Source organism: Leopardus geoffroyi, chromosome C3 (genome assembly GCF_018350155.1).
Source record: "Leopardus geoffroyi isolate Oge1 chromosome C3, O.geoffroyi_Oge1_pat1.0, whole genome shotgun sequence".
Classification (NCBI taxonomy): domain Eukaryota; kingdom Metazoa; phylum Chordata; class Mammalia; order Carnivora; family Felidae; genus Leopardus; species Leopardus geoffroyi.
In genome coordinates, this window is record NC_059338.1 from 24326313 (window position 1) to 24348355 (window position 22043).

Here is a 22043-nt window from a genome sequence, read left to right on the forward strand (position 1 = left end):
GTGTGTGTGAGTGTGTGTCTGTAGGGAGAGAAGATTAAGCTAATGTGGGAAAATGTTAATTGCTGAATGTAAATGGAGGGAATACAGGTTTTCATTGTATAATTTTATACTGTATATGTTTGATTTTTTGCAAAGTAAAAAATAGTGAGGAAAGAAAAAAATTTAAAAACTCTCCAAATTGTGCTAGTTTTGAACAGACCTTAGGTTAAGTGGCTTCTGATAATCTGTATCATAATACAAAATCAAAGAAAAAATATTTCCACCTGAAAATGAAGAATTTTCAAAATTGTGGTAACTTATCTTTTGAAAAAAATAGGAATTCAAAGCATTATGTTCTTAAGTAGGTTGTAAGAATGAAATTTAAAATGATATCTATGTGGGTGTTATATGGGAAATGAAGAAATTATTCAGCATGAAAAACTCACACCTTACCATTTGGTGAAAGTCAAGCATTGCACTTACATATGTTATTTAGAAACAGCTGAGATAATTTCCAATATTTATATTACTTGGAAATATTTTTCTACTCTCTTTTTTGGGTAGAAAAAAGTGAGGCATTGGAATGTCTGGTGTTTCAGCAAAAAAATTAATGGTGACTAAATTGAGATAAGACCTTCAGTTTTTAGTCAAATTATTTCTTCAAGATCTGTGTTTGTGTGGGCACGGACATGTGCACATATGTACATACTGTAAACAATATTGCTTTTATAATGATAGCCACAACTACCTACTATAAGAAAGATGTAAGTTTCTACAATATTGTCAATGGTATTGTTAAAAATATTTTTGTCTATACTTTTAACTTGTATTGCAATTGAAATCTTTTTTTTTTTTAATTCCCAGAACTAACTCCTACTGTTCTAGTATAATGAATCATTCTTCTAGGCATGTTTAAGCTGTGAAGTAGAGAGAATTTCATTCAGTCAACACTTTACTCTTGAGGTACGATTCTGCCTTTCATTCATGTACTTTAACTCAAATTCTCTTACTTATGAAATATCACAGTCAAAGCATGGAAAATAAAATATATAGAAAATTCACAACCTACAAATTGATTTTTATGTTCTTTACTCTTTTACATTTTCTACTCCTACAAATTTATTAACATTCCTCACGCCTATCTATAGGTGAAAATTTACCAATTTAATTTTTAGGTCTTCTTACATTCTGTTAAAATGACATAGAAAATTTTCAAGGACGCAGAATGTTGAAGTTTGTTGACAAAAGAAAGGGAATTGAATATTCACTCACAGGTGACATAACCCTTTATTTGGGGGGTGAAGATAGAGGCAGCGTAAATTTAGCAATGAATTTACTCATATAACAGGAATTCACCTCCCACTGATTTTCTGAGTAATTTCATCTGTCTAGGAGACAAATAGCAAACTTCTTTTAGATTCAAATAATTGGACAGCATAGTTTATTCTTTAAGTTCATTCAAGGATTTTCAATAAAGCAGTTCTTTTCCTAGTATACCACATTTTTTTCTTATGTTTGTCTTGTTTCATGTTTTCTTTTTTAATGATTTTTGGAATACAGAGTGAAGAAAGAGATATGGGCTTGGTTTTATTCTGATTAAAATCTACAAAAACATGTCTGAAAGCTGAACTATTATAATGTTTTCCTTTTTCATCATGGTTTTGCCACGGAGGAGAAAATCTGTGAAGGGCTTAATAATGTGGAGTCCTTTTTTCTAGGTGATTTCAGATCACATATATGACCTTGGAGGCACTCTACTAGAATTGCTAGTCCTACAAGAAGCTGACAAAGAATACAAGATGTTACAAAACCACATTTTTATATTAGTCATAGCTATGGAACACTGCCATTACTTCTTCCTATGTTTCAGTACCAACTGCCACTTCTTAAAAAAGAAGTGTATTGATAAAAAATATTTCTCACTGGAAAAGAGATTTAACACAACCAAAGCTATAGTACCATTTGACTTTTGTTCTCCAGAGGTTGACAAAAATAATCCACCAGGAAGAATCTTTTAAAAATAATGATATTGTAAAAGAATGTTGGCATTGATATACTGGAAAAAGGAAACTAGTGAGTTTAGGTTGACGTTAGAGGTACAAAGGTATAGCTGCCTACCATAACACACAAACAGTGATTGCTATTGCAAATGTGCTGAGGAATATGAAGAGCACCAGTAAGCTTATAGGCAGAAATCGTGGACACCCAGGAAAGAAGAAAAGTGGAGTGTTCTGACACAGCCATGATCATGGCATGGCCTAGTGTGGTGTCAGTGGATAAGCCTGGGATACTCAGGGAGTCTGCCCTGTAGGACTTGATGGATTGAATGCAAACAATGGAAGGATGACTCATAGGTTTTGGGGAAGAAAGAGACAGAAACAGATTTCAAGTCAGGAAGAATCAATAAATATTTCTAGATATCTTAATTTTGAGACAACTGTTAGAAACCTAATGGGAGATACTGACTGTACAGTTGGAGATACAAGACTGAAGCTCATAGTGAATACTGAGGCAGAGATTTAATTTTGGAAATCATATAAATGTATAAGATCCCCTTTTTCTTAGTGGAATATATGTATAATTATATATTATATAATCTTATATAAATAATGGCAATTTTATTTCACGCTTTTCAATGCTTACTACTTTTATTTATTTTTGTAATCTTACTGCACTCCTTAGGATTTCCAGGAAAAAGCTGAGTAAAAGTGGTTTTAGTAAGCACCTTTGTTTGAATGTACTCTCAAAGGTAAACTTTCAATATGTGGTCATTAAATGTTCTTTATTCCTCTAGGTTATTTTGTAGATAATTTTCCTTAGCTTAATGAATGTTTTCCTCATGGCTTTCTAACCCTGTTTCTTTCTTTTTTTTTTTTTTAAGTGTAAATCGATACTGAATCCTCTCTCAAATGCTTTTTTTGTATGCATTAAAATCATGATACTAATTTCTCTTTTAACATAAAGATCTCTTTCTACAATAATTTCAGCTTGGTAATATTATTTTTTAAATACATTACTTTGTTACTTCTGTAGTATATTTTATATACTAAATTGGTCTCTAATCATTTCTTATACTCTCTTCAATGAATTTTGTATCATGGCTAGGATAGCCTCATAAAATGAGTCTGGGAAATATCTTTTTTTTTCTATTTTCTGGAAAACATGTGCAAGCTGAGAACTATGTGCTTTTTGAATATTTACTATAATTAGCAGTTTGTAAAACATTATGAGCAATCCTCAGTTACTTTTCCTGGAAACAAGGGTAACACAGTTTTGTTAGGATGAGAAATAGACATTTAAGATTAATGATAATCATCAATTTGATAGGTACCAATTACTAGTGGTTGATGTTCTTTTGAATATTTTTTTTATCATAACAACCCTATGGGATAGTTTCCCTTATTATCCTCTTCTTCTATATCAAAGAACTCAAGTTGAGAGGCGCTTGGGTGGCTCAGCCAATTGAATGACTGACTCTTGATTTTGACTCAGGTCATGATCCCAGAGTTGTGGGATCAAGCTTCGCACTTGGCTCCACGCTGAGCATGAAGCCTGCTTAGGATTCCCTCTCTCTCTCTCTCTCTCCCTCTGCCCCTCCCCCTGCTTGCTTTCTCTCTCTCTCTTTCAAATTAAAAAATATAAATAAATTAAAAAAAAAACTCAAGTCAAGAGAAATTAAGGAGCTTGGGATCATGCAGTTACTATATAACAGAATGAAGATTTGACTGAGGATGGTCTCTTTACAGATTTCCCAATATCAGTTTCTTTACTTTGACAAATTTATTATAAAAAGGAAACTTGCTGAAAGTAAACTTGTTGTACGAGATTGTTTGAGTTTATTTTCTTCTTAGGAAACTTGTGGTGATTAAAATAATCAAATTATCTATGAAGTATATTTTTATGCTATTGAATCTCATTAAAATTTGTAGTGTGCATGGGTTTATATTCAGAAATTCTGTATCATAGGTATTATTCTACTGAGGACTTTCTATCTCTAGACTTACTATTTTTACTTTCCTGTCTTGGTGAAATGAATAAAAGCATATCTTTTCTGCTGCTGAAATCAAGCCCACCTAGACTTTTCCCCTGTAACTCTCATCAAAGTGTAGAGGATTATTTTAATTATAATTAATGATATAATAATTCATTCAAATGATATTTTAACAAGTCAATAGTTTACCTTAATGAATGCCTATAGTCATTTTGTTCAGAAGAAAAGGATCCATACATGATAGGAAAGGTAGATCTGTATAAAGGAATAATTGGTAGGTTGCTATATTGTTTCTATTTTTTAACATTTTATAAACTCATAACCCAAATTTTGAAGTTTCTTCTTTTCCTTTTTTAAAAACATGGATTTACTTTTTAAAAATATATAAATTATAGTCATAGTAGTAGTGCCACAATTTAGGGTGTATTAAAGGGGCTATTTAAATAAAGAGAAACAGGGCACCTGTGTGGCTCAGTTGATTAAGTGTCAGACTTGACTTTGGCTCAGGTCATGATCTCATGGTTCCTGAGACCAAGCCTCATAATGGGCTCTGTGCTGACAGCATGGAGCCTGCTTGAGAGTCTCTCTATCCCTCTCTCTCTCTCTTCTATGCCTCCTTCACTCATGCATGTGCTCTCTCTCTCTCAAAATAAATAAACATTTTAAGGTAAATAAAAAAAATAAAATTATCTCATTTTATATCCTGTGATAATTAGAATTGTGCTATTTAACATTTATAAGAATGAAAAGACAGTAATATAAATATTATCAAATGATATGGTTTAAAAGTAAAGCAAATATTATTTTATTACAAATGATATTTGTTATCTATTGCCAAATAACAAATAACTACAAAGCATAGTGACTTAAAGCAAGCAACACTTTTATTTCTCAAAATTCTGTAGGTTAACATGACTCCTTGGGTTGGCTGTGGGCAAGTCAGGAGCTAGAGAGGTAGGATGCCTAGGATGGATAAGTCTCATTTTCCAAGTGATTGTTCATCTTTAGGGAGGCTAAATTGGGATCCTTTACATGCAGTCTCTGGGTAATGTTCCAGTGAAGGGAAAGCAAAAGCATAGACTTTTAAGGCTTAGCCTCTGAAGTCATACAGTGTAACTTTTGTCACATTCTATTGGGCAAAGCAAGTCACAAAACCAGCACCTATTCAAGTGGTGGGGAATTGCATTTCATCTCTTAATGGTATAAGCCGCAAGGTCCCATCAACATAGGACATAGACACAGGGAACATGGTTCATTGAAGACCATTATTTTAACAATCTTCCATACAAACTAAGTGACAGCTTGATACACTTCCTTTTGAAATGCAAAGTCCATAATCTTTTAACCTCATGCTGAGATGTAAAATATATTATATTCATTGCAGAGTCTCATACATCACCCCAAACTGTCTTATGGCGTTTTAATGAAACCAGGATGCTTTCATCTTTTTATAATATAAGAAAAGAGTTCCTCTGAGATGTTGTAATCTCAGCCATAAAAGAATACAGACATCATTAAGAGGAATTTCAGCAGGTGCCATAAATTAGATATATTGTGATACACTATCAGGATAGAATTTTTAACTATCTCATTCATTTCAGTGGGTTTATCAAAAAAATGGCAAAATAAGAATATGAAAGAGAATCGATACAAATAGTCTTTGTAATTTCTTGTTTGTAAAGGTGGACTGTTTCAGTGAGTTTGATCTATCTGTTGTGAGCTTATTTATGGCCTGCTAAGAAAGGGAAAAAGAACAAAAGTCTATTCTGAAATTTAGTAATAACACATTCAAAATTATGATCCACATTCGATTTCCATTTTTTGAGCACCTAGTATGTTTCCGATATTATTTAATTCTTACTGTTAATCCTAACTAATGGAATAAAGACATCATAATTACGATACATAATTTAACAAAAAAGAAATATGGGGTTCAGAACTCTAATTTGCCTACCTAAATTTTAAGTGGTGGCACTCAAATTTAAATTCTCATTTTTAGGACTTGGTCTGATGCTTATGCCATTACAACCTTCCTAAAAAATTATATCATTAGAAGTCATTATCAGGTATGATAAGAACTTTATAAAAATATTCCTTTTGCTAAATAACAATAAAAAGGGAGCAGCTTAGTTGCAAAGGTCTTTTAAATAAACAACTGGCATTTCTTTAATGCTAATTAAATATGTAACAGATAGCAGATGGAGAATTTACATGTATTTTCCACTAAATTTCACAAAGTCATTTACAAAGGAGGTGCTGTTATTTTTAATTTTCAGTTTAGGGAACAGGCTTAAAAATGCCCTGGCACCATCATCACAATTTTAATCAGTTATTAGTACTTAAAAAAACCTTCCAGACAGATACTTAAATGCTGCCATAGTTGAGAGCCATTGCTTTGTTTCCAATAAATTTTAGGGAAAAAAAAATGATGCCATTAGAAGCAAAGTTAAAAGATAAAAAAACAGAGCAAATTGAATGGCAATATTTTTTGTTATTATTTAGAAATTTCTTAGTGCTTATAATTTTTTCACTAAAAATCATATACAAATAGGTAAACATTATAAGATATGTAAACACATCTTCTGAAGGAAATACATTTTGCTAACGCATAGTTAAAATGGTTTACATCTTAATGGTGTTTGCAGCTTCAATTATGAAGGTGAAATGTTAAAAAAACAAAGTTGGTTTTTTTTACATGAATATAAATTACTGTCTGGATCAAAATTAGTTCCTACAGAAACATTTAAGAAAAAATTAAAGTATCATCTTACTGTTCAATTTCCTAACAGTTTAAAGTATAATCTCAGATGAAATTACTTCAAAAGCAGTGTCTCTATGAAAAACTCACATGTATGTTTTCTTGAAATGTTTTCAAAATCTATCTCTAAATAAATCTATTTGTACTTGAATACACTTCAGTATTACTCTAATGCATGGGAAGTTTACTTGTGTATTAGATAATCTATAGCAAAACACTATCTATCTGTGTAAACATAAGAATAAATTAATAGATACATAGCATTTGAAACCTGTGCTTATATTATGCATAAAACTATAAGTGCTAATCTATTTATAGTCTTATCAAGATATCCAGGAAATTCAGTTGCTAAAATCACCAAGTTATATAAAAAATTAAAGATACACTCCCAAAATACTATCTTGCCACTTTTTAAAGTGAGTAACTTCTTTTATAACAAGTAGATGATAAAAGGAATCCCTCTATTCTATACATTCATGAATATATTAAGTTGCCACTAATTTCAGAGACATATCTCTTACCATCCAATTTGAAATTTGAAATTAAACTTACCAGCAAATTTGATATGAAATTTATTTTCAGGCTTCAATATCTGGACATACAAAGGGCAATTTGGAGCAAAGTCTTTTACAGCCCATGCTCTCAAAATTGTTTGGTGGTCCTGAAATGATAAATATCAAAATATCATGAAATAAAATGAAAAATTTATACTACATAAAGTAAAAATAATCAACCAGTGTGTTAAATGCGCACATCCACAATTTAAAGTTAAACATATTTTAATTAAACATACAAACATACAAAATAATTAATTCAAGGACTTATTTGTAAATATATTTATTATTTCTACAAAGGAGATTAATAATACCTAATTCAATCAGTGCTAATTACCAGCACTTAAAAAATTAGCAGAGAGTAAGAGGAAAGTTTCTTCAAAAACTTAAAAGTACTCTTCTTGGAAAATAGTTGAGGGTCAGAAGCCTTCAACAATGCAGCACAACTAATAGTTTTTAGTAACAGTTTCCATGGAAAAAATATGGATTTATAACAATTTTAACACTTTTAGAAAGATTGGCAAGAGAGGAAGGACTACAGCAACCACACATGTAGAGAATACACTATTTAAAATTTGTTTCTATATAAAAGTAAAAGTAAGAGAATCTTGACTCTACATGGGTCAGTTGGAAAAGATCAGTAACTTTCAGATATTAAAAATACCAAAACAGTTTAAAAAAAAAAAAAAGAAGGTGCTAAGATTTAGAAAAGGAATAAAAATCCTGCTTAACATTAAATCTTACACATAGTGTGACCCCATAAATTATTACTTAATTCATTAAGTAGATCAAAGCAAATTATTAGAGAAATGAGTCAGCTAAAATACATTTTGAAAAAGGAAACAAAAACATTTTCCAGGGTAGCACTGCCCTTGGAGTAGCCATTAGCCACATGTGGCTGTCTAAATTTAAAGCAACTAAAATTAAGCATTCTATTTCCCTGTCACACTGGCCATATTTCAAGTGTTCAAAGCCACATGTGGCTAATCCAAAGCTTTATGGAACAGTGGAGATATAAGCATTTGTATCATCAAAGGAAGTTCTATTTGACAATGCTGTTAGGGAAACAAGAGGGCAATTAAAAATATAAATGGATATAAGGGATTATTTAAACAAGTGCAGAAAGAAGCTGCTGTAGGTAGTTAGTAACTTTAAGAGGCATGAAAGTTGATGAATAGTAACTCCGAATTCCTAAACTGAATAAATGGACAATGTGTGTCTTCCAGGCAAACATTCAATGAACCTGATACAGTGTGATGGTCAATTTTATGTATAAACTTGGCTGGGTCATGAGGTGCCCCGGTATTTGGTTAAACATTATTCTGGATGGGTGGTAGACCCCAGAAAAGGGACAGGCAGAGAACAGAAGCCACAAATCCTGTGTATAAATTTATACAACACTGGCTAACCGCTAAACCTATACATAGGACATAATAAGAGCAATCTCAACTGAGATTTGAATCACTGCCAAAAACTAGGGTAAGAGAGATTGTATTCAAGTGAACCAAATTAACTGCTTGCTAAAACAAGACTATCAACACTCTTTGGAAAAATATAAGAGACTCCAAGTCTCCACAACATAACATAATATTCAGAATACATTGCAAAATTATTGACTATATGAAGTGCCAGAAAAATGTGACCTATTTGTTTATTTCATGGGAAACAAACAAAATTAAATCCAATAAACATTAGCCTCTAGATGATCTAGATGTCTGAATTATCAGACTAGGGCTTAAAGCAGATAATAAAAATATCATCACTGAGATAAAGGAAATCTGCTCATAATAAATAGAGGAAAACTCTAAACGAATAGAAAATATTTTTAAAATTTTTAAAAATATTTATTTGTTGATTTGAGAGAGAGAGACAGTGCATGCATGGGTGTGAGCACACAAGCAAGGGAGGGGCAAAGACAGAGAGGGAGATAGAGAATCCAAAACAGACTCCAGGCTCTGAGCTGTCATCAGCACAGAGCCCGACATGGGGCTTGAGCCCACAAACCATGAGATCATGACTTGAGCCAAAGTCAAACACCTAACTGCCTGAGCTACCCAGGTGCCGCTAAAAAAATTTTTTTTAAATTAAACAAAAAGCAAAAATACCTGAAAAATATTCACTGAATGGGCTTTGAAGTAGAATGGAGATGACATAGGAAAGAGTCAGTGAACTTGATCATAGATCAACAGAATTTATCCAATTTGAAAAACAAAGAGAAGAGGAATAGAGAAGGAACACAGTTCAGGGACTTGTGCAACAATGTAAAAATGTCTTATATAATATAATTGGATTTCCAGGAAGAACACAAAAGAGAAAATAGAACAGAAAATGATTTGAAGAAATAGTAGCCAGAAACTGCCCAATTTTGTTAAAGGCATACTTTTCCAAGTTCAAGAAGCTCAGAAAATCCCCAACTGCATAAATGAAAAAATGACCACACTAATCACATTGTAGTTAAATTACTGAAAACCAAAAGTAAAGACAATATTTTGAAAACAGCCAAAGAAACACAGTTTTGTGACCAAAGATTCTTATCAGCAATCATGGAAACCAGGTAACACGGAAACAGTATCCTAAACTCTAGAATGAGGGGAGGAAAAAACTATTATACCATAATTTTATAGAGAAAGATCCTTCAAAGAGGTGAAATAAAGGCTTTTTCAATTAAGGAAATCTAAGAAAGTGTATCGTCATCAGTATCAGACTACAAGTGTAAGAAACTTCTGTATGCTGAAGGGAAATGATACCAGAGTGAAAACTTTGGATTTCAAAAAAGACTATAAGAAATGGTTACTATTGAGTGAATATAAAATAAGAGCTTTCCTCTGGAATTCTTTAAAATACAGATATATCCATAAAGAAAAAATATAGGGGCGCCTGGGTGGCGCAGTCGGTTAAGCGTCCGACTTCAGCCAGGTCACAATGTCGCGGTCCGTGAGTTCGAGCCCCGCGTCAGGCTCTGGGCTCATGGCTCAGAGCCTGGATGTTTCCGATTCTGTGTCTCCCTCTCTCTCTGCCCTTCCCCCGTTCATGCTCTGTCTCTCTCTGTCCCAAAAAAAATAAATAAACGTTGAAAAAAAAATTAAAAGAAAAATAAAATAAAAAAATAAAGAAAAAATATAGTATTGTCTTATGGGATATGAAATTTATGAAGGTAACAGAAGAATAAGTGCAAAGTTTCTAACTTCAATAAGTTGTGTCATATTTAAAAATAAATGGTGCGATATTAACATGAAGTGGACTATGAAAAGGTAAGGCCATGTATTGTAGTCCCCAGAGCAGTCACTAAAAAAATTTCAAAAGATAATTCCTAAAAAGCCAATAGGTATATAAAACTTGAATTCCTAAAAGAAAAAAAAAGTCAAATAATTTTTTTAAAGGTAGGAATGGGAAAACAGAAAACAACTTAGGTAGACCTACATCCAACCATATAAATGATAGCACTGAATGTTAATGAACTGAACATATTAAAACATAAAGAATATTAGAACAAAAGAAATAAGACCCAACCATAAGCAATTTACGAGAGATGCATGTTAAATATAAAGTTACTGGTAAGAGAAAAGGAGTATATGATAATAAGAAAACAAACAACCCACTTTGAAAGCGAGCAAAAGATCTTAACAGACACCTCACCAAAGAAGATTTACAGATGACAAATAAGCATATGAAAAGATGTTTAACATCATATATCATTAGGGAATTGCAAATTAAAACAGTGAAATACCACCACACAACTACTGGAATGACTAAAATCCAACACCAACAACACCAAATACCAGTGAGGATGTGGGACAGTAGGAAGTCTCATTTATTGCTGGTGGCAATGCAAAATGGTTTAGCAACTTTGAAAGACAGTCTACACTTTCTTATAAAACTAAGCATACCCTTACCATATCATCCAGCATTTGGGTCCCATGGTATTTACCCAAAGGATTTATCCACCTGAAACCTGCCCCTGGTTGTTTACAGCAACCTTATTCATAATTGCAAAAACTTGGAAGTAAACAAGATGTCCTTCAATAGGTAAATTGATAAAACAAATGGGTACATCCCAATAACAGAACATTTTTCAGCAATAAAGAGAAATGAGCTGTCCAGCCATAGAAAGACACAGAGAAAACTCAAATACTGCTAAATAAAAGAAGCCTAACTTAAAAGGCTGCATACCATATGATTCCAACTATATGACATCTGGAGAAGGGAAACTATAGAAAGTGTAAACAGATCAGTGTTTGCTAACGGGCTTGGCAGTGGGGGCAGGTGGAGAAGTAGGGATGGATAGGTGGAATACAGGGGATTTTTAGAGCAGTGAAAGTATTCTGAAAGATATCGTAATGATGGATAGATATCATTCTGCATTTGTCAAAACCCACAGAATGTACAAAGCAAAGAATAAACCTTAATGTAAACTATGGACTTTAATAATAATAATGTATTTATTTGCAAATATCAACATGTATAAATCAGTTGTCGCAAATGTACCACAGTAACACAAGATGCTAGTAACAGTGGAAACTGGGGAGGAGGGATGGTGGAAATTCTCCATATTTTTTGTTCAATTTTTCTATAAACCCAAAACTGCTAAAAAAAAAAAAAAAAAAGTCTATTAAAAAAAACCAAGCAGACAAAGCGTGAGCTTTAGTCACAAATTCTGCATAAGTAAAACTACTAACCAAATCTGATTCTCAGAATAAAAGGTTCAATTGTTTGTAAAGTGGAGGTAGGCAGCTGGCTCTTCTTATTTCACATGATGTCTGGCAACATGTGACAGGTAGACCACTGGCTCCTAAAATTTTCTCCCTTGGCTTCCATGACACCAATGTCCCTGATTGTCCTTTGGCTTTTTTATCCCAAATTGAACTCATCTTCAGATATGCTGGTAATTCTTTCTTGTCAAAGAGGTGGGTTTTACCAGACACTAAATCCTGATACCTCTGCATCCAATACTCTCCTCCATCCCTCCCTCCCTCCCTCATACCCCTGCAGTCAATCAGTCCTCAAGTCTTGTTGATGATGTCTTCTAAAATTGTTCTAATACGTCCACTTCTCTCCAAGCTCCCTGCCAGAACCCGAGTCCAAACAGCCATCATTTCAAGCTTGGAGTGAAGGCAACAACCTCCAAATCAATATATCTCAAGGTTTATATTTTTTACTAATTGTGTGTTCTTATCAGATTTACTGCCTTTTCAAACTACAATCTGATTGTATATTTGGCTGCTGACAACCCTACAGTGGCATTCCTTATCCTGAGCATCAAGCCCAAACTTCTTAACAAGGCTTGCAAGACCCTTTATTAAACTGTCCCCAAATTACTTCCCTAGCCTTTGCACTCTTTGTTCCAGTGGTAATGCATCCTCCATCCTTGAGCCTCCAGAATTTCTGTCACTTATTCTAGGAAACCCTCTTCTTCTGACTGAAGTCCATGCTAGCTGTTTCCACTGCATTCTGTATTTGACCATCATAGTATTCACTCACCTGTGTTTTTAAGTTGATCTCCACTACACTATAAGCTCTAAGAAGACAAGGGCCATGTTTATACTTCATTCATCCTAAGGGTACTTCATTCATCTCTAGCAACCAGCTTTCATTTGCTTTTCAAAGATGAATAAGAAAAACCATATTTACTTCATAGGGATATTGTGAACATCAAGTGAGATAATGTAAAGAAGCATCAGGCACACAGAAAGCATTAAATCTGTCACATCAGTGGATAAATAGATGAATGAAGTACTGACGCTAAAAGCCCACAAATCTCCCTTGTTTTATTCATGCATTGTGCCCTACCAACAAGCATCTATGACCTTGTGAGTGGAGCACTAAGTAAGGAAAAAGGAAACAAGGTACCAGGGCATAAATGTCACATAAGGAATAGGAAATAGGTATTTGCTAATACAGATAATAAAACAGCACAGAAACAAGATTTTTAATTCATTCTTCTAACAACAGAAAATGATATTGATTTCGTTTTTTCCTTGCTGACAAAATTCAGCCTGAAATAAGACACGCTAAATTTAATTGTAACCAAAAAATAAAAGCATCAACTGTGACAACTTTGGACTAAACAGCCTAAATAATAAAGGAAGATAACACAGGGTATTATTGGGTCATCATAAGTGTCTATTGCTGCTGTGAAAGCAGAACATTTCTCCTAAAGTCAGTTTACCTAAAAATTAAATTGGCTAAAATCATCTTCATAAAATTCAACTTTTATAATTTGAAATATCTAAAAATTATTTGTTGGCATTCTAAGGACCTAAAACAAATCCCTTTACCTATGGCAAAGGTCTTTATTCCTGAATTCCAAGTGACCCATGAAAGAACTCAACATTTTAGATGAAATTTTATACATAAGTTGTTTCCCCACCTCTCCATGAGAATCTGAAATTTTCATTAGATTCTCAAATACAGTCTACAACTCAGAAAATGGCTAAGACGTTAGTGTGATCAAAGGTCACTTTCAACCCCATTTTCAATTATAAACATACATATGTAGCACTTAACAAATGATAGATTTATTTTTTTATATTTTGAGTATATTTTGAAAACATATATACTGGAAACAGTTTTTAGGATCAAGTAAAACTGAATTATGAAACTTAAAATAATATATGTATATAAATTTGCCCCCAATTTATAGATCCTTGAACAATGTAGATACAACATTTATACAAGAGTAAAACAACTTGCAGCAAACTGGAAAACAAATCTTTCCTAAACACAACTCAAATGTACTGTTTTATAAACAACTATTGCCAAATATACTCCTTGCCTAGAGAATAATATACTCCTAGAAGTCCCTCTCAAGACGTTGCATTAGACTCAAAAGCACCTTGACTGCAAGGGGCCATTTTGTTCACAATTACACTGTCTGGGTCTAATAAGTAAACTGATAAATTATAAGGTTAGATATATAGCTGATATATTATAAGGTTACCTATATACATATATATGTATGTATATATACACACACATATATATAGATAATGATACAAAAAAATTGAATGTAATTCTGATACATAGGATCTATGTATGTGTTATCTATGATTAATTGGTTTGACTTTATGATTGAATTAAGGAAACTGCATAGTTCATTTGTAATGAATTGTAATTGATGTCTTTGGAGAATCAGGCTTCAAATTTGATGTATATTTATTAAGTACAAAAGTAATTCAGAATGTTCTTAAATAAAATACTAAAAATGAAGCATATAACCAAAAACTCTAATAGATATAAAACATTAAATCATCATGTTGCCTTTTAGACTACCAAGCTATTAGGAAGCCATGTAGTTTGAGTCAAACATCTATAGGTTCAGCAGTAACCCAATCTTCAAGAACTATGAACACCATAGTCAAAAATAATTAAAGAAATCTTAGTCTAGCATTCTAGATTTTGGTATCAAAACTTGACTGCTAGGATAATTTCATCTTTCTGCCAAGTTTAAACAGAAGGGATCTGACATTATGTCTGAGACAGAAACATTATCTTGGATTCCAGTTTTAAGATTATTTGTACTTCCTGCTCCTTCCAATGATCTCTCAGGGACTGGAATCCTACTTCTGATTTCCATTCTTACAGCTGAGAGTTACAGATGCATAATGGCAAAAACCTGACTGGCTGTTTGAAATTCCAGATATAGCATATTCCTAGAATCTTCTTACCAGAAATTTTGGGACTGTGTACCGAGTCTACTTTATGGTCAGCTAAACAACACATATACTTTCTGTCTTTACTTGTCAAGAACCAAAGCCTATTTTGCGCTCTGCTTCTCAAAGCTGAAATCTTGTATTATTTCTTAGAGCTTGTTGGCCTAAGTTCTAATAATTTGCCCAGAGCCTTACACCCCTTAAATGGTGTCTTTTGCATATTTAAATCCTCTCCCAGGGGAAAAAAAAATCCTTTCCCAGGTTCTTCAGGAATCACCATTAACAGCAAATCTAACTCCAGATCATAATCCTCTTGAGTCTTCCCTGATTTATTCTTAACAAAGTTATGACCACAGCATTTTAAAACTCTCACAAAGCCCACTGACATGTGTCAAGTGAATAATCAATAAAGTGATTCATAAAGAGGCTAGGCTATCTTGAAAGCATGTACCTGAAGTTCAGTGATAATCATCTGCCAAGAATTTACCAAAAGATATTTCTGGACAGATTAAAAAATGAGTTACACTGGTGATCACAGGGTGTCTTAGCAAGTTTAAAAATTCACAGTTTGAAATTCTGTGATTTTATTAATTAGACAGGAAGATGTTTGTGAGAATGTATTATTAACCACTGGATTGAATGAACAAGCAAAAAATTTTGCAATACCTTTCCAAAGAATTTAAGGTACATTTTATTAGGTAATGAAATAACAGAAATGGTTATTGTGTTAAAGTGTTGCAATGCTCAAAATGGATCTGCTTGCGACAAAATAAAATTCTTTTAAAAAAAGCTTAAATTGTGAAGGGTAGCAGAATATGCCATTCCAGAGTATGACTTTTTAGCATAAAGATTATTTTGATCTGATTATTTTTGAGACAAAGCAGCCATGGGAGAAGTTCTTAAACCAGAGTAGATACTACCCTTATTCATAAAGTAAATCACCATTTGTAAGTGTAACTCTCTCCCTGTACCAGAAAGAGAAGGATGACTGACAGCTCTTTATCAGTGGAGAAGGCACCAGACTTAAATCAGCATAACAACCTTACTATACTTGCCTTGATAATCTCCCAGAACTAGTCTCCCCACTCCCACATCGTTCCTTTGTCATTAGGTGAAGATAGTATTGAAGGTGATGGCTTGGGTCATTTGGGGGAGTTTTACAGCTTTCCTGGGTATCTCCCATGTACACATGAGGTATACATATTAAACTTCTGATTGCTTTTCTCTTGTTATTCTTTTATTACCAGGGGGAAACAGACACAGAACCTAGAGTACCAAGGAAAATTACTTCCCCCCCCCCCACAACTGCAAACATTGTATTTCAGCTCTTTTCTCATGCTGTCTGAAAGGGTCACATAGGGAATTTGCTGTCTGAGTGTTTGATGACTGTTTGCCTTTTACTCTAAGATTCCGTATGTTCAAAAATGCATGTAATAATCAGGAAAAAATGAGCATCTTTGACATTTAAGAGGAAAGCTAACAACATAGTTTAAAATAAATCTTTTTTCTGAAAGTTACAACTTAAAGTCTTTGGAGTCAGATGACCAAGATGGTTTTAAAGTTTCCCTCAGCTTGATTTCCTGACAGGTTTCTTCCTGACCATAGGCCTCTGACCTCCCTTTTCTTAGAGCCTTTATTTTAGAAAAAGTCCAATTATAAATTCTTTTTTTCTGCCCCTTTGAGATTTAAATCTTCTCCCAGGCTTTCACCGGTTTTACAAACCAGAATTGTCTTTCTCAAGAACCTGAGGGCCATTGCTCTGAAAGGTATTCAACAAAGAATCGAGAGCCTCTACCTCCCTTATCTATGGGAACATAGGACCCGAACTTTCTTAAGAGACAATTAGCAAATCATGGTGGAATCACATGGAGCAATCTCCCCTCTCCAGGATTTTTCCACTGTGTTCATCCCAGAACTTAAAAATCCTCTAAACTTTTGTTTCCAAGTTGTTGAGTTCAATCTCTCTCCTTTACGGCAACAGTCCTAAATAAAATCTCCCTTGCTTGTTTAACAATGTCTGATACAATTTTTCCCTGACACAGACAGAATAAAGTATAAATACTAGGTCTGGGGGCACCTGGGTGGCACAGTCGGTTAAGCGTCCGACTTCAGCAAGGTCACGATCTCGCGGTCCTTGGGTTCGAGCCCCGCGTCAGGCTCTGGGCTGATGGCTCAGAGCCTGGAGCCTGTTTCCGATTCTGTGTCTCCCTCTCTTTCTGCCCCTCCCCCGTTCATGTTCTGTCTCTCTCTGTCCCAAAAATAAATAAATGTTGAAAAAAAAAATTTTTAAATACTAGGTCTGTGAGCTCTGAACCATATGCACCTAAGAACTTAAAATAGCTAACCACAGTATTATTTTATTAATCTACAAACTGAAGCTAGTAATAACATCCTTGCAAGGTTGTTATGAAAACACATCACATATGTAATATGTATAAATATATATAAATAATCTTTAGCCTGAAATCAATATTTAGTAACGGCAAATAAATGAGAGGTGTTATGTATTTTTTTTCAGTCTCAAAAGCAAGAAGTTTAAAAATCAGTTGTGCCAAGAAAGCTAAAAGAGCAAAGTAAACACTACAGGTTTTTTTCAGAAGTAGGCCATTTATGTAAAAATCCATATGTCCAGTTGAGCTCAAAAAATTAAATTCTTTTGCCACTGCAAAGAAAATCCGTCTAAATGGTAAATCTACTATGCTGCATACATTAAATGACTGAATGGATATTTAACTTTGAACAAATCTTTAGGAGTACACCTAATGATAGACTGAGTGAACAAGATATTGAAAGTAAAGTGTCTGAACCTTTTTTTTTAATGTTTTATTTATTTTTGAGAGAAAGAGACAGAATACTAGCAGAGAAGGGACAGAGAGAGACACACACACAGAATGTGAAGCAGTCTCCAGGCTCCGAGCTGTCAGCACAGAGCCAGACGCGGGGCTCAAACTCGTGAACTGCAAGATCATGACCTGAGCCAAAGTCGGATGCTTAACCAACTGAGCCACCCAGGCATCCCTTGTGTCTAAACCTTTTAAAACACATCACAACATAAGCCAACATTCCTCTGTCCATTCAGCACCTCTTACTTTCCAGCTCACTCTCTGGGACTGTGATTCCAAAGAATGTCCGACATCATCAGCAACTTCAATCTATCGATACTCTCATTCTCTTTATCTCTATGCCCACATTCTCATTTCCCTGCTTACCGGCTTGTACCAAATGTTTCACCAAGTAAGCAGACTCTGGCATAAACAATCATTTTGCTTGCCTCTCTGACTCAGGCCCACTCTATAGGCAGAACTACAACCTTACTAAATCCAACTCTCTTTCTACTACAAATAACAGATGGCAGGCACAAACACACGTATGTGCTAAACAGGCCTTACTTCACATTCAGAGTCCATACTATCACATAGGAGAGGAGCATTGCTCAGCAACTCCACATTTCTCCAGGTCATTCACTCCCCTGCTGCTCTAGAGAACTATTTCATATAGCTCCTCAAACTTCTACCATCTCTTCCCTCTTTTCTGACGATCTCAACTACTATAAGAAAATAGAAATAATAAAGCGTCCATAGCGCTTTCCACCACATCTGACTACATACTCGTCTCTTGTTAAAATGAGTGAGCATTTTACACACTTAGCAGAGAGAAACCTTCTACACTGGATCATATTCTATCTTATAAATCCTCTGACTGTATTCTTCCAACTTTTCACTTTCCTGTATCGTTCATTTTACCATCTCTGGTGGATCATTTCCTTTAGGATACAGAATTTCTAAAAATTTTGCCCACTAAAAAAAGAAAGAAAAAGCAGAAAAAACAAAGTCTTCCTTCACCACATATTACCATCAGGTGCTGCCCCATTTATTTCTCTGTTCTCATTTGCAGAAACCACTTCTAAACTCTGTAATTGTTGCCTTCATTTCCACTTTACTATTTAATTTTAAACTTTCTTTTCTAATCCAAGAACTTAAAGCCATGAATCTCTTTTTAGGCACCACTTCAGCTGTGTCCCCTAAATTTTGATACGTTGCATTTTCATCCCAATTCAATTAAAATAATTCTAGTCTTCCTTGTTATTTTGTATTTTACCCATAGATTATTTAGAACTGTGCTAATTTTCAAATATTTGCGTATTGTCCTGCTGTTGTTTTCTTATTGATTTTTAACTAATTTTTATTATGATCAGAGAACATACTCTGTATGTTTACATTCTTCTAACTTTTCTGCCATTTCTTCTATCATCCAGCATATGGTCTTCATGAATATTCCATACACACTTGCAAAAATGTGGATTCTGCAGTTGTTGAATGCAATGTTCTATATGTCAATTAGATCTAGTTGGCAAAAATTAGTTCAAGTTTTTTTTTATAACCATACTGATTCTATTTCTACTTATTCTGTTAGTATCTTAGAGAGCAATATTGGAATTTCTAACAATTGTAGCTTCTTGAAGTTTTGCCATTTTGAGGTTTCACAGTAAGATATGTGCACACACATTGAGGAATGATACGTCTTTTTGATGCATTGATCCTTTAACAAATACAAAATATTTTTTTAGAGAAGATCCTTTAAAAGCAATTGAGAAATAATGGCTTAAGTATTAAGAAGGAATTCTACAAAGATTGAGGGCACAAAAGCAAGTAGAGAAGGGAATAGCATGAAGGAGGAAAAAGGTACCAATGGTTATTGAACAAAATGGGGAGCACAAGAAAATAATACAAAATGTTCTCTACTAGGGGACATTTGGTGTTTTTAGAAAAAAGACTGTCAGGGATATGGATGCAGTGTAAACTGGAATGAGCAATCTAAGGGCATTAAAAGTTTGAAAAAGTGAGTGTCACTTTTTTCAAGAGGTTAGACCTAAAAAGGAGGAAGAATTGTAATACGTATAAGAATACAAGTAGTGTAGGTACTAGGTGCCATAAAAATATTCTAGTGAAAGCAACAAGGTGTTGCTTTCTGTGTTCCTGCCTTAATAATAATTAATGAGCTTTATATTTTAAGTTAGTCTTTCAAAATTTTGAATTAATGTTTCAATCTAAAAGGTCAGCCTTCTCTAACATTCCATATGCCTCTTCCCCAGTGTTCTCTCCTTACCACTCATCACTAGCTAACACTCCATTGATTTATTTGATTAGTATATCGACTGTCACTTCTACTAGTAGGCTAGCTTCGTGAGATTTTTTTCACTGCCTTGTTACTAAATGTATCTTCAGTTGATACATCAATGCTTGGACTATAAGCCACTCAATAAATATTTGTTCAGTGAATGAATGCTTAAAAACATTGATAGTGTTACCCTAGGGCACTTTTATTTCTTGGGTAAAGTGCTATGCTCAGGTCTAAGAAGCATACAAATAATTATGTCAATTGGCCCCATGTAAATGTGAAGCTAAGTGAACTAAGACAGGTAAACTTTATATGCAAATGTGAATAATAAATTAACATACAATAGGATAGTGAGTGCAGATAACAAATCTACAATAAATAACAATAAAAAATAGTAATGAATGGTAACACATACCTGTGGGGGATAAGTTTAGGAATCCCCCGGGGCTTACACCAATGGGTTAACAAGGCATAAAGAAATACAAAGTCATAAAATGCTCACACCTGAGTTTGGGCAAACCAGATTGGCACCCCAAGAATAGGGAGGCACAAAGGTGCCAGGAATAGGGAGGTGCAAAGGCACCCCAAAATAGAGGGGGGGTGCAGAGCACTCAGAATAGAGAGGGAGAGGCAAAGGCCTAAAATAGGAACAGGTGCAAAGGTGCCCAATACATAGGTATATGAAATAAACAAGATTAGATATTCAGGGTGGAAGCACCCCCAATTTAGTACTATAGCAGAAAAGCTGATTTCACAGGAGACTAGGGCCAGATTAGATAAATTGGTGAATTGGACTATGGACCCTGCTCTGCAGGCAAAGCAGCCCAGAGGGGAAATGGTTAACAAAAGAAAAGGTGCCTTGTCAACCCTGAGGTTAATTCCCCTACCTGTCTCATCCCCTAGGCTAAGGTAAACAGAGGTGCTGGCTCCTGTCCCCTCTAAACAATCTTCCTCCAGACTGCCGGCGCTGGGATTTTGTTTTGTATTAACCCAAACCCCTAACCATGGATATTTTCAAGACACCCTTTACTTCACTTCCACAAGTTAATGTTCACAGATTCATTATCCCTTTGTACACATCCATCGCCATGTTTGTAAGCCTTCTAATCCTAATAAAAACAGGGCAAGTACCCTTATTCGGGGCTCTTGTCTTTTCCCAGACATTAGCCATCTCTCGCTTTCAATCCTGAGTCCCGCTCTTTTGCTAGACAAGAGAGAATTTTAGGCCCAGAGTCTACGACATATACCTATAATGTACACCTGATTCTGAGAAGTTAGGGGATGGCAGGAAACAATACAAAAAAGGGAAAATGTAATCAAAGTGATCACTGGTTCTTCAGTGAAAAGAGTGTATATAGTCACAAAATTCTAAATGTATATTGCATTCAACATTAAGACTTCATCAATAAACAATGGCAGAACATTTAGTTTTAATAACCAGATAAAAAGTAAATGATATCAGCCTTCATATACAAAAATGTAAATACAGAAGGCCAAAACTGGATCATGGAAAACTGAGAATGGCAGCTGAATGAAAAAAGAAAACAAACGCCATATTCTTCTTACAAAGCAGAGATACAAAATACAGTATCAGTGGTTTAATGGATTTAAAGTAACTGTCTTTTAAAAAATAGACTAAAAATGGGGAGTGGGAGTGACAACTGATGCCTAAAATCATATATATATATATATATATATATATATATATATATATATACACACACACACACACATATATTCTCCTGATTACAATTTCAAACTGTGGGACCACTTTTATGTCCAAATGTGTGACCTATTCGAACTGTAAGCTATTATCACCATGGGAAGCCGTTTGGGTACAAAGAGAAGAGTGTTAAAGTTGACCTGACCTGGGTAGACGCCAGGCTCTGCCACTGCAGGAAATCTAATTAACACCCCTGAGCCATGGTTCTCTCATCTATGGAACAATTGCAGTGAGCATGAAATGCCACGATGTGCACAAAATGCCTCACCAC

At 34.2% G+C, this 22043-nt stretch overlaps 1 protein-coding gene across 12 annotated transcripts in view; it reads right to left on the minus strand.

The window, feature by feature from the left end:
- Positions 1-22043, minus strand: part of KCNT2 (potassium sodium-activated channel subfamily T member 2) — a 363773-nt gene that overhangs the window by 155383 nt on the left and 186347 nt on the right. For all 12 annotated transcript variants that reach the window (XR_006706948.1, XR_006706947.1, XM_045456156.1 and 9 more), the window contains one exon: positions 7281-7389. Coding sequence is in view for 10 of the 12 variants with exons in the window: in XM_045456156.1 (XP_045312112.1) it covers positions 7281-7389 (109 nt within the window). In the remaining 2 variants the exon portion in view is untranslated. The remainder of the gene's footprint in view (positions 1-7280; positions 7390-22043) is intronic.